The following is a 15,555-nucleotide window of genomic DNA, read 5'->3' as shown; positions in this document are numbered from 1 at the left end:
TTTAATTTCTAAATGTTGGCTGAAATATTTTTAAAAAGAAAACACCATGGTCCAGATGTGGGGCCCACAAACGGGCATTTGCAATCTCTGGTTTGTGTCTCGCTACTGTCAGGAAAAGCTAATGATCCAAGGTGGTGGGGTCCAGGGACTGAAGGGCTGGCGAGTGGCCTGCCTGCGGTTGCTGAGGGTGTTCCCAGAGCTGGGGCCCCTGCGGACCACAGTGGTCAGGGCGGCTTCTGGAAGGAGGTGGGCTTGAGCTATCCATCAAAAACTATTTTTGTTTGTTTTAGTCTCTGAATCTATGGGGCCTGTTTGGTCACAGTATGTTACAAATATTTGTGCATGTGTTCTGTGTGTGTTTTTTTACACCATGATATCATATGTTTGTCTGGCACTATCCTAAAGCTGGTTTATAGATGTGATGGTATGGAAACAACCCAGTGGCATATGACAAAACAAGCTCACTGGGTGGAAACGAGAGAGGGGAGGAAGGAATTCAGTTCCACCGAGGAACAGAGGTCCACGGCGATCACGCATCATCCGTCCCTCTTGGTTCTGACCATTTTCATCCTGCTCTTCTTCACTGTCACAATCACTTCCTATAAGCTTGAGGATGAAGAGGGGAGAGGCAAAGGGATGCTGTCCTCAAGGGAGCCAGCTCTGCCCGCCCAGCCGTGGCATCTTGATGGTAAAGGCCAAGGCACACGGGCCTGCAGGTTATAGCCCCGTGGAGGGCCAGGCCCTATGGAGCCCCCTGGTCTTCTGAGATGCCCATCAGATGCTCAGAAACAGCTCAGTATGGTCACTGCTCCAGCTGGGCTTTAGTTCAGGAAGCTGTTGCCAGGAGGGAGAGTGCTGGCTGGGGCCCTGGTTACCCCAAAAGAGACACTGCAGAGAGAGTCACCTGAGAAGGGAGGCCTGGGGTGCTGGGGCACTTGGAGGAGCTCTATGGTCTCAACCTGAAGTGATCTCACAGGTGCATTGCAAGGCCCAGAGCAGGGCACTGTTCACCTGTCTTCCTTGTAGGCTCTGAGTTCATTCTCACTCTTAGTCCGTCAACCTAGAGGCATTTGGCAGGCCTGTGATGGGGTCTGCTCTATCTACCGCAGGACCCACAGAGGGGAGAAAATGAGTCCTTATGAATCCAGCCTCTACAGGTTGGCAGAGCTGAAGGCAACCCAGGAGATCAGACTGAGACCCAAGCAGGGCATATGGAATTCAGAGTGGGAAGACATTAGGGAGTGGTGGGGCCTGTGGAGAACTGGAATTCAGAGACAGCAGGGACCAGTGATAGCCTGTGTGGCCAAGGAGGGCTTTGTAGAGTAGGGGTGCCCAGAGCTGGACCCTGAAGGACACGGTACGGAGGGGCAGGGAGGCAGGGGACAGTACAGAGACGGAGTGGGATAGCAGGGCTGGCTAAGGTTGAATGATAAATCACCACTGAAATTGAGGGCTTACAACACCTTAAGGGGGGATACCTTCATCACCAGCTCATGTTAAAGATGAATAATCAGGCTGGGAGATGTGCCACTTGCTTACGGTCACTCAGCTAAGAAGTGGTTTGGCCAAATCGGTACCCATGACAGTTGTGTTACCCCGTCTAGGAGTGAGATGCAGTGCGGAGCCGCCTGTCTGCAGCCAGGGATGTGGCTGGCCGATGACCCTGAGGCCCGTAACCCTGCACAGCTTTGGATTGTGTACAGCAGGCGCCCCTAGATGTGGTGGGAAGAGGTTGGAGTTCTGGTTCTGGGCCCGGGTGACCTTGGTGGGAAGAGGGTTTGGACACGCTGACCCCGGCACCCTTTAGCTTTAAGAACAGGGAGAGGGGCTGGGGGCAGAGGGCAGGAGAGTGGAGGGGGCCGTGGGAGGGCTCGGGGCGCCTTGGGCAGGTCGGCCAGCGTGCATCCCGGGCTCGGGGCGGTGGGAGGTATGAGATGGCATGGGACACTCAAGGATCATGAAGTCTCGTCAAGACAAGAGAAAAAAAAAAAACCCATAAAAGATTCAGGAGCAGGTCAAGAGTTAGGTTACAGCATAAGAGAAGGATGAGAAAGTATGGCAGGCAACCTGTCCTCGGTGCCAAGGCAGTGGGTGATCTGGGAGGCCCAGTGGGGACAGGGGCCCTTGCTGTGGCCCTGGAGACAGGGAAGGTCCGGGGAGTCCACAGGGGCCAGGCCTCCCGGGCTGCCCCAGACACCCGCCGCTCTCAGAGGCCTCGACAGAGCCGGGGACACTGCTGCCACAGCCTCCGCGAGAGGTCCAGCGAGGGACCCGGGTGGAAGCGGCATTCTGGGCTGGGCTGGCAGTACATCCCCCCCGCCCAGGCTGGCGGGGTGCCCTCTCCCCACACGTGTCCGGGGTCCCTCTCCCTGAGGCTGGCAGAGCTGAGGAAGGGAGGATGTCACTGCATCTCCATTGCCTTCCTCGTCTGCAGTAACCTGCCGGGAGGCGCTGGACCAGATTTCGCAGGGAGGAGCTGAGCCCCATTGCTTCTCCGTGAAGGCTCTGGAAGGACCTGGTCCAGGGCCCTGCGCAGAGGGGCTTGGTAGTGGCAAGGATGATGCCATGATTTGGGGCCTGCCTGGAGAGAGTGGGGTGTAAGGGGAGCGGCCTCTCCTCCCCAGAGCCGACCAACAGGTAGAGGGTCGTGATGCAGGTTCCACACCCTTGGAGACCAGCTGGGATGTCTGAATCATGGCTAGAAGAATGTTAGAGGTTTTCCAGGTTTTTGCTGCTTCAAAGGACAGTCCCCTGCCCAGCGGCTACATCCATCATCCTCAGCTGGAGATTGTTAGAAATGCAGATTACCCACTCCCACCCCCCTCCGAGAACTCCTGAATCAGAATCTGCATTTTAACAAGATTCCCAGGGATTCCTGTGCACATCAAAGTTTGGAAAGCACTGCCCTGGGCCACAGAAAGAAATGCATTCTCCATGCATCTTTCTGTGGGTAAGTAAAACAGTTTCCATGAAACTAACAGTTCATGTGTAATACACACTGATATTTTCAAATTATTTATATGCTTTTAATGCTGAGATCACGGCCCACTAAATTTGTTTTATAACCCAGTAAACCTTTGAGACTTGCAGTTTGAAAAATCACTTCTCTAGCTAACCCTGTCTGATGTTTAAGTGACAAAGGGTTGAATTGGGGAGTTCAGACATTTAGAGGCCAGACGCCTGGACTCCTGAGACAGTAAATGTTGCTGATTTTCAAAGTCAGCTCCAGCTCCAGGTGTTTTTGAACTTTCCCGCTGCCCAGTGGTTGGGGACCTTGGGGCGTTCACTGGATTCTGCTTTTCTTTGGCAAATGCCAACGTGTCCAAGAGTTATCAGACCGTCCCTGACAAGAGCTGGAGGGTAAGGGCTGCAGATTGTCCGGGAAAGGGCAGGCTCTCCTCCAGAGGCCTGTTTATGCAGGAGGTGGAGGGGAGCACGGCTCCACTTGGGTGGGCTGGCAGCCAGCCAGACAGGTTTCTTCCTCAGGGAGAGCTGTGGGTGTCCTCCACTCCTGGGCAGCCGTGCCTCTCTCCTCCCTCCTCTTGCAAGCTCCCAGCCACTGTGGCCTCTGTACTGGCCCTGCCCTGGGAAAGAGAAACCCCCAATTGCAGGCTCTGGGTGGCAGGTAGCAGTGGCTAGCACTGCATGGAGGTGGGCAGGAGGAAAGGGGAACGCCAGGGCCAGGGCAGAGACAGGCAGCAGAGGGGTTTGTGGGTAACAGGGTCTCTGGAGGGAGTCCTAGGGGTGCATGGCTTTGCTGGGCCAGGTGGCATGGGAGGCAGGCCATGGGGAAGGCGTGGTGGACATCAGTGGATGCAAAGGGTGGACTTAACCCCAGGTAAGCCATGGTGACATGCTGGACCTGCCGCCCACCCATGGCTGAGGTGCCTACCTCTCTCTGCAGAGTGGCTGGAATGGGTGGACAGACCCAGAGGCCCTAGGGCCCCTGAGCTCAGGAGCTCAAAGCAAGCCCCCTTCTGCTCCCCTGCAGCTGGCCTAGGGTCCAAGGGGGGCTGGGTCCCTTGCAGCAGCCAAAAGCTGGGGGAAATAAGAGCCAGGAGATTTTCCTCCATGAGGTCCCAGAAGAACCATGGTGCCGGGAGTGAGTTGGGTGCTGAGAGTCTGGGGGGCACACGGGTGCTGCCTCCGTTTGGGGCCTGGGATGATGGATTTCCCAGAGAAGGGCTGGAAGGCAGACAGCAGAGTCTCTCAGGGACTGCAGGTCATGGGGTTCATCCCTGGGAATGGACGGGGGAAGGAGGAAATCCCCCTGTTGTAGTTTGCTAATGCTGCTGGAATGCAAAATACCAGAAATGGATTGGCTTTTATAAAAGGGGGTTTATTTGATTACACAGTTACAGTCTTAAGGTCATAAAGTGTCCAAGGTAACACATCGGCAATCGGGTACCTTCACTGGAGGATGGCCAATGGTGTCCAGAAAACCTCTGTTAGCTGGGAAGGCACATGGCTGGCGTCTGCTCCAAAGTTCTGGTTTCAAAATGGCTTCCTCCCAGGACGTTCCTCTCTAGGCCACAGCTCCTCTTCAAAATGTCATTCTCAGTTGCTCTTGGGCCATTTGTCCTCTCTTAACTTCTCTGGAGCAAGAGTCTGCTTTCAATGACCATCTTCAAACTGTCTCTCATCTGCAGCTCCTCTCTCAGCTCCTGTGCATTCTTCAAAGCGTCCCTCTTGGCTGTAGCAAGCTCGCTTCTTCTGTCTGAGCTTTTATGGGGCTGCAGTGAACTAATCAAGGCCTATGCTGAATGGGTGGGGCCATGCTTCCATAGAAATGATCTAATCGGAATTATCACCTGCAGTTGGGCAGGTCGCATCTCCATGGAAACAATCAAAGAATTACAATCTAATCAACACTAATATGTCTGCCCACAAAAGATTGCATCAAAGATAATGGCGTTTTGGGGGCATAATACATTCAAACTGGCACACCCCCTAATGCCCAGCTGCTCCTACAGGGATCAGCTACACTCACTGTCCTAATCCCACTCATCACCAGGTGGGTGGGCCAGGCTGCTGGGTGGCTGCGAGTTGTCTCTGGCCCGTGGGGTATTCAAGGGTGTCCACCTTAACCTTGTCCTCCAGATCCCCAGTCCCCGAAGGAGCCTCGTGGGTGGCAGCAGACGCACCTTCACTGGGCGCTGGTTTTCTAAGGAGGCTGCACAGCTCTGGGCGGGAGCCACAAGGGAGGGTTCCTGTGGGTCTGGAGGGTGGGGAACGAGGGTGGGGAAAGGGGCGTTTTCATCAAGGAACCCTGGGCCTGGTTTTTTTTTTTTTTTTTCTTTCTCCTGACCTTAAAAATAGTTGGGCTTAGCAGCTTGGTAAGTTGCAGTGCCCGACTGTGAGTCATCTCTGGGAAGCAGGGCCCAAGGGGCTCTCCCGGCCAGCCCCTCTGCAGCCACCTCCCCGGCCATCCATCCAGCTCTGCCTGCTCAGCCACCTGCCGCCCCCCTGCAGGCTCAGGGCCGCCCGCCCCTTCCCTTCCTGGCACAGTGCGGCCTCAGCGCTTTCCCTACACCGGCTGCCTCACCTTTTTGTCCCTCTCATCCATCACCTGGCAGGAAGCGGGGCCAGGGCGCGGAGAGGCGCAGCAGGGAGGGGACAACCCAGAGGCTGTTCCTGGGAGAAGGGCCCCCGCTCTGCACGGCACCTGCACCCTGCACGGTCACAGCCAGAGCAGTCTCTCTGCCTCCTTCTACTCTTTCTCCTCTTTCTTCTTCTCCCTCCAGGCCCGTCCTCCTCCTTGACTTTCGCTGATGATTAAAACTCAAGCCCCTCTTCTCTGGCTCTTGGCTTAGCCAGTAGCCCAGCTGTTCCGGGATTTCCCTTCCTGTTCTTACAGTGAGAAACTGAGCCAGGAGGAAACTCCCAAGCAAGGCAGCCAAACAAGGACTTGGGGAGGGCACCCTGCTCCCCACGCATCCGCAAGGCTGAAAGTTCAGCTCTGTTCAAGTTTCTTATCTTCAAAAAGGTGGGGAGGGGCCTGATGAGCTCCCCAGCTGGGGGTTGTGCAGATGGTCCCGGCAGGAGACAAGGACAGCACTTGTAAAAGGGGTAAAAATTCAGGGCCCCTCCAGCTGAAGGAGGGGGGCTCTCAGTTCACACTTGGGAAGAAATGATGTATCAGCCTGGCTCGCCCTCGGAAAGCAGAACCCGAGTCATGGGTGCACGTGCTGGCCATTTATTTGGGGAAATACTCCAAGACCAGGCGTCCCTGGGAGAGGGACAGAGGGAATGCCAAGTGAGGGGTGTCATGGATTTGGCCACACTGTGAGCAACTGGGGCTCAGTCCTTCAGGGACCTACTGGGGGGCCATGTAGAATGTGCCTCCAAATTGTCACGTGAGACACCAAAGAGGGGTGTGTTCACCCCTGTCAAGTGTGCTCCCTGGAATGTTAACTCCTCACACCTGCACCTGCAGCTACCTGCGGGCCAGGTGGGTTCCTGCAGCCTCTCACGGCCTGTGTCAGAGGAGCCCCAGCAGAAGGTACTCAGGGCAGCTGGGGTGAGGCGCTGTCAGGTTTCACTGCGTAGGAGGGGGGCCGAGGGGACGTGAGGACACCGTCGGGTTCAGGACAAGTAACCAGCAGGGGAGTACTCTTTTTTCCTCTGGGCACCATAGTTCTGCAGTTTTCGGCTGCGTCTCAATACCTGTCCCTTTCCTCAGAGAGCCAGTGTGAGTTTGGGGATGATTTTCCTACCCGGGCTCCCTCACGGGGTACCTTGTGCCTCGAGAGAGACCCAGCCATGCCCAGGAGAGCCCCAAGAGAGTGGAGCAAGGCTGCTGCTGCCTGCAGAGCCTGGTACCTGATCCTCCTGGAAACTGCTCTGCGTCTGGTTCCTGCAAAACCTAGTCTTCTGACTGTACCTGGCAAGCGTGCTAGGAAGCCCTTGATAAGATCTAAAGTCTTTCAGGAATCCTGGGAGTGGTTGCAGGCACAGAGTTTTCCTGCTGTTGGCTCTTTTTCAGCATTCTCTGGACATCACCCTTATTGCTCCCTTCCAACTAAGGCTATCCACCCAGGGTCCCCCCGCTGATCGGCATGGCACATGCCCAGCCCTCCAGGACTTGCAGCCCAGTTGGGCAGATAAGAAGCTCCCACTGGAGCTGTGTCACCCCAGTCTGGGCAGGGAGGCACAGCATTTCTGTCAGTGGACTTCAGTGGCCACATTATGCTGGGCTGCCCAGAGAGAGGCCGGGAGGCACACAGGGTGGTCCTGCTTCTACAGAGAGCAGCCAGGCAGGTGTCCACGCCCAGCCATGCTGCACAGATAGCCACTGGGCTTTTCACACCATTTCATTAAAGCCAGCCATTCCTACAGACTGAAAATGGTCAGAGTGCCAGGAGCCTCTGTACCATAACAGGGTTGCAGTATTCAGCTTATAACTTAAGGCCTGTAGGCTTCAACTACTTTAGGGGATAGTCTGGTGACCCAAGAAAAATGGCTTTTTAAAAGGATATATTTTCTGGAGGCCACAGGTTCTGAGGACCCCCTGCACATTCTAATGCTTTGGTCAGGGACACAAAAGTTATGGTCTCTTTTGTTCTGCTTTGTGGGAAGTTTTGTTAAATCCAAGTTGGGAAATGGGGCTTGAGCATTAGGCTGGGTCTACCTTCCACCTTTTCTGAGGTGGGAGGGCCTAACATTGCCACAGGTTACTGTGTTGGCTGATTAGGCAAGCTATCTGCCTTCTCTGGGCCTCAGTTTTCCTCTCCATCTGGTGAGAGTCACAGCATCTGAACAGCGGTGTCCATCATGTACAGATTCTTTCCACTAAGGGTGAGCTGGCACTCCACCTCCTGCTCATGGTTGTTGGGAGAACAAAATGTGATGGATGAGAAAATGCTGCCAGGAGCAGATTCCCAACTGGGAGGTGCTCTCCTGCCTCCAGCAGCTGTTCACGGAGCCCATCTGTTCTCTTCCCAACAGCCTTGTCCCAGGCTTCTGAGCTGGAGGATGGAAAACTCCTCAGCGGCCTCGGCCTCCTCCGAGGCTGGGAGCAGCCGCTCCCAGGAGATCGAGGAGCTGGAGCGCTTCATTGACAGCTATGTGCTCGAGTACCAGGTGCAGGGGCTGCTGGCTGACAAGACAGAGGGGGACGGCGAGAGTGAGAAGACACAGTCGCACGTCTCCCAGGTAAGCAAAGGCCCGAGGAATGAGAGAGGGGCCAGGGCTGGGCAGGCGTGAGGTGTTGGCACACTCACAGCAGGAGATAAAGGGGACCCAAATTCCAGGCAGCTTCTGGGCATCTGGTCCCACAGTGCCAGTTTGGATGGTCCCACCCGACAGAGCACTCAGAATCCTTCTAGGTGAGGTTTGGGATCCAGGCAGAAAGCACCCTGGCTGTGCACATGCAGCGCCTCTGACCCCCTCTACTTCTTCCACCTCACTGGGCAGCTGAGGTCTAGCCAGATCACAATTCATTGCACACAGATTAATTGAGCACCTACTGTTCCCTGTCCTCAGCAGTCTCATGCTCTAGAAGAGAGCTAGTTTGTGGCTTATCCAGAATACCCATAGTCAAAAGGCTACAGCTTGTGAATATTTTCATTGTCTTCAAATACAGGCAGTGGTTGGCAGCCAAAGCAGTGAGTCTCAGGCAGCTCATCCAGGGTTCTGGGTTCCTGGCATAGTTAGATGAGTGGGGCTTTCTGGTCAACTTTGGGTTGGTCTTGCCCCCTCCAGGATCAGTCTGTGGCCGCCCGGGCCTTGGGTGTAAGGTGAACTTGGTGGAACAATTGTGGGTCAAGATTTGGAAGTCTTGAGTTCTCTTGAATAGTAGGAACCCACCAAACACAGGGACCATACCGTATGTACCTTTGCCTAATACTGTAATTCCTGAGTTCATATTTGGTCAAGAGTTTGTTCCAAAGTTGCTATTAGCTGCCTGTATGACCTTGGGCAAATCCTTCCCTATCTGCAAGGCTTAGTTTTTCCATCTGGCTGTTGGAGATTCCTATGCCTCTCCTGCTTCCTCAGGAATGTTGGAAGGTCCAAGGAGATAAGAGCTACAAGAGCTACAGGAAAACAATGTGTTTCTGTCACAAGGAGACACCCTGAGAGTCTTCTCTCTTGTTTGGGTCAGGGTCCCAGGTGTCCACCTCTTGTCCTTGCCTTCCCCTCCTGAGCCTGGGACTCCCCTTTCTAGTAGTGGGTGAGCCACTTGGCTGCCTGCATTGGAGAAAAGCTGAAGCAAGTTTGCTTTCTGGGTGGGGAGAAGATCCCCAGCTTTTTAGAAAGTTGGAATGAACCTGTGGCTTTCTTGGGACTCAGGACTGGGAGTCACCCTGGGAAATTCACAGTGTTCTCATTTCCTACCCCATCAGGAGGCAGGGGGAGGAAACCTACCCTGAGTGAAAAATGGAAATATATGTGATGCTTTCTTTCGTGCCCTTGAAGTTCTAAGGTCACAATTAATGCACACTTATAATTTGTCCATCATTCAGTGTACAAGTATGTATTGAACACCTAGCCTTGTGTCTGGTGCTCTTGTAGGATGGGGTCTCCAGGAGTGATCAAAACAGACAGAAAGCTCTGCCCTCATGGGACTTACATTCTAGTGGTAGGTGATAAATGCTGTGAGAGAAATCGAGCAAGGAAATAGGGTGGGGAGGGCTGAGGCATGGGGAGGGGATTGCAGTTTTAGATAGAGTGGTCAAAGGTGAAGAGTGAGCCATCTGGGGGAGGAAGATTCTGGGCAGAGGGTGCAGCATGTGCAAAGGCCGGGGTGGAAGAGTATTCCAGGCCCAGCAAGGTGGCTGGAGTAGAGAAAGAAGGAGAGTCAGAGCAGATGAGTCAGAGGGTAACGGGGCAGTGTGGAGAAGGTGTCCAAGGCTGAGCCTGGCTCTTCCAACACTTAGAAAGGTGGGATATGTGTTGTGTTCATTTCCTGTGGCTGCTGTAACAAAGTAACACAAATCAGGCTGCTCAAAAAAAACAGGAATTTTTTTTTCAATTCCGTTTTATTGAGATATAGTCACGTACCCTACAATAATCCACAGTGTACAGTCAGTTGTTCACAGTAACATCATATAGTTGTGCATTCATCACCACAGTTTTTTTATTGAGATTGTTCACATACCATACAATTATCCAGAGATCCAAAAATGTATAATCAGTTGCCCATGGTGCTATCATACACTTGTGCATCCATCGCCACAATTAATTTTTTTTCAATTTTTAGTACATTTTCATTACTCCAGAAAAGAAATAAAGACAAAAAAGGAAACTCAAATCTCCCATACTCCTAGCAACCCCCCCCTTCCATTATTGACTTATAGTTTTGGTATAGTACATTTATTACTCTTGATGAAAGAATGTTAAAATACTAGTAACTGTAGTATGTAGTTTGCAATAGGTAAATTTTTTTCCCTATACAACCCTCTATTATTAACTTTTAGTTATAGTGTCATATGTTTGTTCTAGTGTGTGAGAGAGATTTCTAGTAATTGTACAGTTAATCACAGACATTGCTCACCACAAGATTTACTATTTTATACATTCCCATATTTTAGCCTCCAGCTTTCCTTCTGGTGACGTACATGACTCTGAGCTTCCCATTTCCACTACATTCATACACCATTCAGCACTGTTAGTTATTCTCACAATGTGCTACTGTCATCTCTGTCCATTTCCAAACATTTAAGTTCAACCTAGTTGAACATTCTGCTCATAATATGCTACTGCTACCCATTCTTTAGCCTCACTGTATATCCTAGTAACTTATATTTCATGTCTACAAGTTTACATTTTATAATTAGTTCATATCAGTGAGACCCTGCCATATTTGTCTCTTTGTGTCTGACTTATTTCACTCAGTATAGTGCCCTCAAGTTTTCTTCATTAACCCATTTTTTTTAAGACGGTCTTGTTCACACACCATACATTCTGTCCTAGGTAAATAATCGATGTTTCCCTCTATAGCCACTTACTTATGTATTCACCACCATCACCACTATCTATATAAGAATATCTCCATTTATTCCACAAAGAAAGTGGAAGAGTCAAAGAAGGTAAAGAGACAAAAGAAAAAGAAAAAAGAAGAGAAAAAAAAAAAAGAAAAAAAAACATGACAGCTAGGAAGCAACAAAAGGAAATATAGCATTAATCTAGAGTAGAATAAAGAGTCAGACAACATCACCAATGCCATGAGTCCCATACCCCTCCCTTATGTCCCCCTCTTATATGCATTTAGCTTTGGAATATTGCCTTTGTTACATTAAAGGAAGCATAATACAATGTTTCTGTTAATTATAGTCTCTAGTTTGCATTGTTGTATTTTTCCCCCAATATCACCCTATTTTTAACACCTTGCAAGGTTGACATTCATTTGTTCTCCCTCATGAAAAAACATATTTGTACATTTAATCACAATTGTTGAGCACTCTAGGTTTCAGTGGGTTATACAGTCCCAGTCTTTATCTTTTCTCTTTCCTTCTGGTGTCCCGCATGCTCCTAACCTTCCTCTTTCAACCATACTCACAGTCATTTTTGTTCAGTGTACTTACGTTGCTGTGTTACCAGCACCCAAGATTGTGTTCCAAACCTCTCGCTCCTGTCTTTTCCTGTCTGTCTGTAGTGCTCCCTTTAGTGTTTCCGGTAGAGCAGATATCTTGTTCACAAACTCTGTCATTGTCTGTGTGTCAGAGAGTATTTGAAACTCTCCCTCATATTTGAAGGACAGTTTTGCCGGATATAGGATTCTTGGTTGGCCGTTTTTCTCTTTCAGTATCTTAAATATATCACACCACTTCCTTCTTGCCTCCATGGTTTCTACTGAGAAATCCGCTCATAGTCTTATCAAAGTTCCTTTGTATGTGAAGGATCACTTTTCTCTTGCTGCTTTCAGGATTCTCTCTTTGTCTTTGACATTTGATAATCTGATTATTAAGTGTCTTGGCATAGGTCTATTCAGATCTATTCTCTTTGGGGTATGCTGCACTTCTTGGATCTGTAATTTTATGTCTGTCTTAAGAGAAGGGAAATTTTATTGATTATTTCCACTATATTGTTTCTGCCCCTTTTCCCTTCTCCTTCTGGGACACCCATGACACCTACATTTATGTGTTTCATGTTGTCATTCAGTTCCCTGAGACATTGCTCGTATTTTTCCATTCTCTATCTGTTCTTTTGTGTGTAGTATTTCAGGTGCCTTGTTCTTTTCCTGAGTGTTTTCTTCAGCCTCTTGAGATCTGCTGTTGTATGTTTCATTGTGTCTTTCATCTCTTGTGTTGTGCCTTTCATTTCCATAGATTCTGCCAGTTGTTTTTTTGAACTTTCAATTTCTACCTTATGTACTCCCAGTGTTTTCATTATATGCTTCATCTCTTTTGCCATATCTTCCGTAAACATTTTGAATTGATTTAGCATTAGTTGTTTAAATTCCTGTATCTCAGTTGAAGTGTAACTTTGTTCCTTTGACTGGGCCATAACTTCGTTTTTCTTAGTGTAGGCTGTAGTTTTCCGTTGTCTAGGCATCTAGTTTCCTTGGTTACCCCAATCAGGTTTTCCCAGACCAGAACAGGCTCAGGCCCCAGAATGGGGCAGTATTCAGTATCAGGTTTCCCTGAGGGTGTGTCTTAGAAGATTGATACACCCTGTGAGGCCTCAAGCCGCTGTGCTTTTCCTAACCTGCCCAGCAGGCGGTGCCTGTCAGCCTGTTGCTAATGACAGGTGTAAGGAGGTGTGGCCCACTTAGTTTCTGTTTCATCTGTCTTCCCCTAGGCTCTGTGGTCTGGTTCTGAATGGAAGACGGATAGTAGAGCTAGGCACCACCTCCTTCCTCTTAGGGAAGATACACCCCCTAGGAAGTTATCATCTGCATTTAAATAGGTTCTTTGTCTCTCTGAGTCTGCTATCTCCACCCTTGTCTGGGTCAGAGATCTGTGAACTGAAAATGGCTGAGACTTTCTCCACTAAGCTGCTCAGGTTGAGAGAGAGAGAAAAAGGGACAGAAAGCCCTCTTTAGGGGCAGTCCACGCACCCTTCCCCACCCCTGTTGGCCAGAGGTAGCACCTGGTCCTCTGGGCTTCCCCTCTCAGGACGGAGAAGTCTTCTGGCTCTTTAAGGTCAGTTGTCACTAAAAGCCTATGTCTGCTTGTTGGGGATTTGTAGCTTGTATTGAGCTGTCCACATTTGTTAATTAAAACCCCATTTGGAGCTGGACTGAAGTATATTTGCTTGTTCAGAGAGTGCTGCTGTCTATGACAGTGAGGTTTTGCAGTTTGGGCTGCCATGGGGGGAGGGGGCTCCCGGCTCGTGTCCACAGTTTTTACTTACAGATTTTGTGCTGCGATCTCAGGCATTCCTCCCAATCCAGGTTGGGAATAACTGTCCCCCAGCAGTTATTCCAGATTATTTACTAGTTGTTCCTGGTTGTTTATTAGCTGTTCCCGGGGGAATAGCTAACTTCCACTCCTCTCTATGCCGCCATCTTCTTCCATTCACCACAATCAATTTTTGAACATTTTTATTACTCCAAGAAAATAAATAAATAAATAAAAATAAGAATAAAAATACAAGTAAAGGAGAACACCCTAAACATCCCACCCCCCCATCACCCCTATTATTCATTTAATTTTTGTCCCCATTTTTTCTACTCATCTGTCCATACACTGTATAAAGGGAATGTGAGCCACAAGGTTTTCACAGTCACGTGGTCACACAGTGTACGCTATATAGTTATACGATCATCTTTAAGAATCAAGGCTACTGTGTTGCAGTTCAACAGTTTCAGATATTTCCTTCTAGTTATTCTAATACACTAAAAACTAAAAAGGGAAATCTATATAACGCATAAGAATAACCTCCAGAATGACCTCTTGACTCCATTTGAAATCTCTTAGCCCCTGAAACTTTACTTTGTTTCATTTCTCTTCCCCTTTTTGGCCCAGCAGGCTTTCTCAATCCCATGATGCTGGGTCCAGGCTCATCTCCGGGAGTCATATCCCATGTTGCCAGGAAGATTTACACTCCTGGAAGTCATGTCCCACATAGAGGGAAGGGCAGTGAGTTTACCTGCAGAGTTGGCTTAGAGAGAGGACACATCTGAGCAATAAAAGAGGTTTTCTGGGGATGAGTCTTAGGCACAGTTTTAAGTAGGGTTAGCCTCTCCTTTGCAGTAACAAGCTTCACAAGGGCAAGCCCAAGATCAAGGGCTTGGCCTTCTAAATTGGTAGTCCCCAATGCTTGTGAGAATATCAGTAATTTCTCAGGTGGGGATGTTTAATATTTCTGCATTTTTCCCCAGTCCCTCAGGGGGGCTTTACAAATACATTTTTATTCTCTGCCCAAATTACTTAGGGATGTATTGGGGCTTCACACTAACCTGCACAAACGAACCAGACCTCACTCCTAATCAACGTTCCATGTAAGTATGGCATTTGAATAAACTGATTAATACAAGATAAATTATTTAGTGTGCTACAGAAAATAGAGATTTTGGACCAAGTAAACATCTCTTCCTTTGGTCTCACACAGAAGTTGAAGTTTTAAAACACCATCAATATCATCCTTGACCCTTTAGTCTGATTTGCTTAGTCCTAACCAGACCCACTTCATTCATATCTCTAATAGAAGTCTAAACTCCTTTTCAGCTTTTTTAAAACATTTGCTGTATGGGGTAATGCTGACATTCATAGCTGCCAAACTCTGGCTCTGAGTCTCAGGTGACACACAGATACCTGAAATTCCAGGGAAAAACAGCAGAAATTTATTATCCCACAGTTCTGGAGGTAAGAAGTCCAGAATGAGCACGCTATGGGGCTAAAATCAAGGTATCAGCAGAGCCACACTCCCCTAGGTCTCTAGGGAAGGACCTGTTCGTGCCTCCCTCCTGGCTCTGGAGCTCCCTGGCAGTCCTGGTGTCCCTTGGCTCTCGTGTGCATTACCCAGTCTCTGCCTCCATCGTCACATGGCCGTCTCCTCTGCACCTGCGTCTCTTCTCTTCTTATAAGGACACCTGTCCCGATGAATTAAGGGCTCCCCTAATTCATCTTAACTTAAGTTGATTACATCTATAAACATCCCATTTCCAAATACGGTCACATCTACAGGTACTGGGGTTGAGACTTCACCTATCTTTTTGGGGAACACAATTCAACCCATAATAGGATGTGAGGAGGAACCAGCAAAAAGACCAGGAAGGAGCTGCCAGTGAGGGAGAAGGGGAGCCAGGAAGGTGGGGAGTGCTGGAATCTGAGGGAGAGACATTGCAGAGAAGGGGTGGGTGTTAACTGCATTGAATTCTGCTGACAGGTCAGGTAAGATCAGGACTGAGATAAACCTGATTGAGCAGGGGCATGGGGGTCACTGGTGATCCTGACCGGAGCAGTTTCATTGGAGCAGTGTGGGTGACAGCGACTGGCGTTGGTTCCAGAAAGCAAGCGTTTGGAGGAGTTTAGGGCAGGAGAGTGATAGGAGTGGGGAGGTCCTTGTGTGTCGATGGGAATGATGCAGGGGAGTGGGGACTGGCTGGAGCAATGTCCTTGTAGGTGACAGTTGCTGGGGTCTAGAGCCCAGGTGGTAGGAGGGCTTGGC

At 49.8% G+C, this 15,555-nt stretch overlaps 1 protein-coding gene across 4 annotated transcripts in view; it reads left to right on the top strand.

Annotated features, from left to right (window-relative positions):
- Positions 1 to 15,555, top strand: part of CTIF (cap binding complex dependent translation initiation factor) — a 320,346-nt gene that overhangs the window by 59,203 nt on the left and 245,588 nt on the right. For all 4 annotated transcript variants that reach the window (XM_037805811.1, XM_037805810.1, XM_037805809.1 and 1 more), the window contains exon 2: positions 7,948 to 8,154. In XM_037805811.1, the coding sequence (XP_037661739.1) occupies positions 7,975 to 8,154 (180 nt within the window). In that variant the 5' untranslated portion in view covers positions 7,948 to 7,974. The remainder of the gene's footprint in view (positions 1 to 7,947; positions 8,155 to 15,555) is intronic.

This window comes from Choloepus didactylus, chromosome 16 (genome assembly GCF_015220235.1).
Source record: "Choloepus didactylus isolate mChoDid1 chromosome 16, mChoDid1.pri, whole genome shotgun sequence".
Taxonomy (NCBI): Eukaryota; Metazoa; Chordata; class Mammalia; order Pilosa; family Megalonychidae; genus Choloepus; species Choloepus didactylus.
The sequence above is the reverse complement of the archived record's forward strand: the minus strand, read 5'-3'. Positions and strand labels throughout refer to the sequence as shown.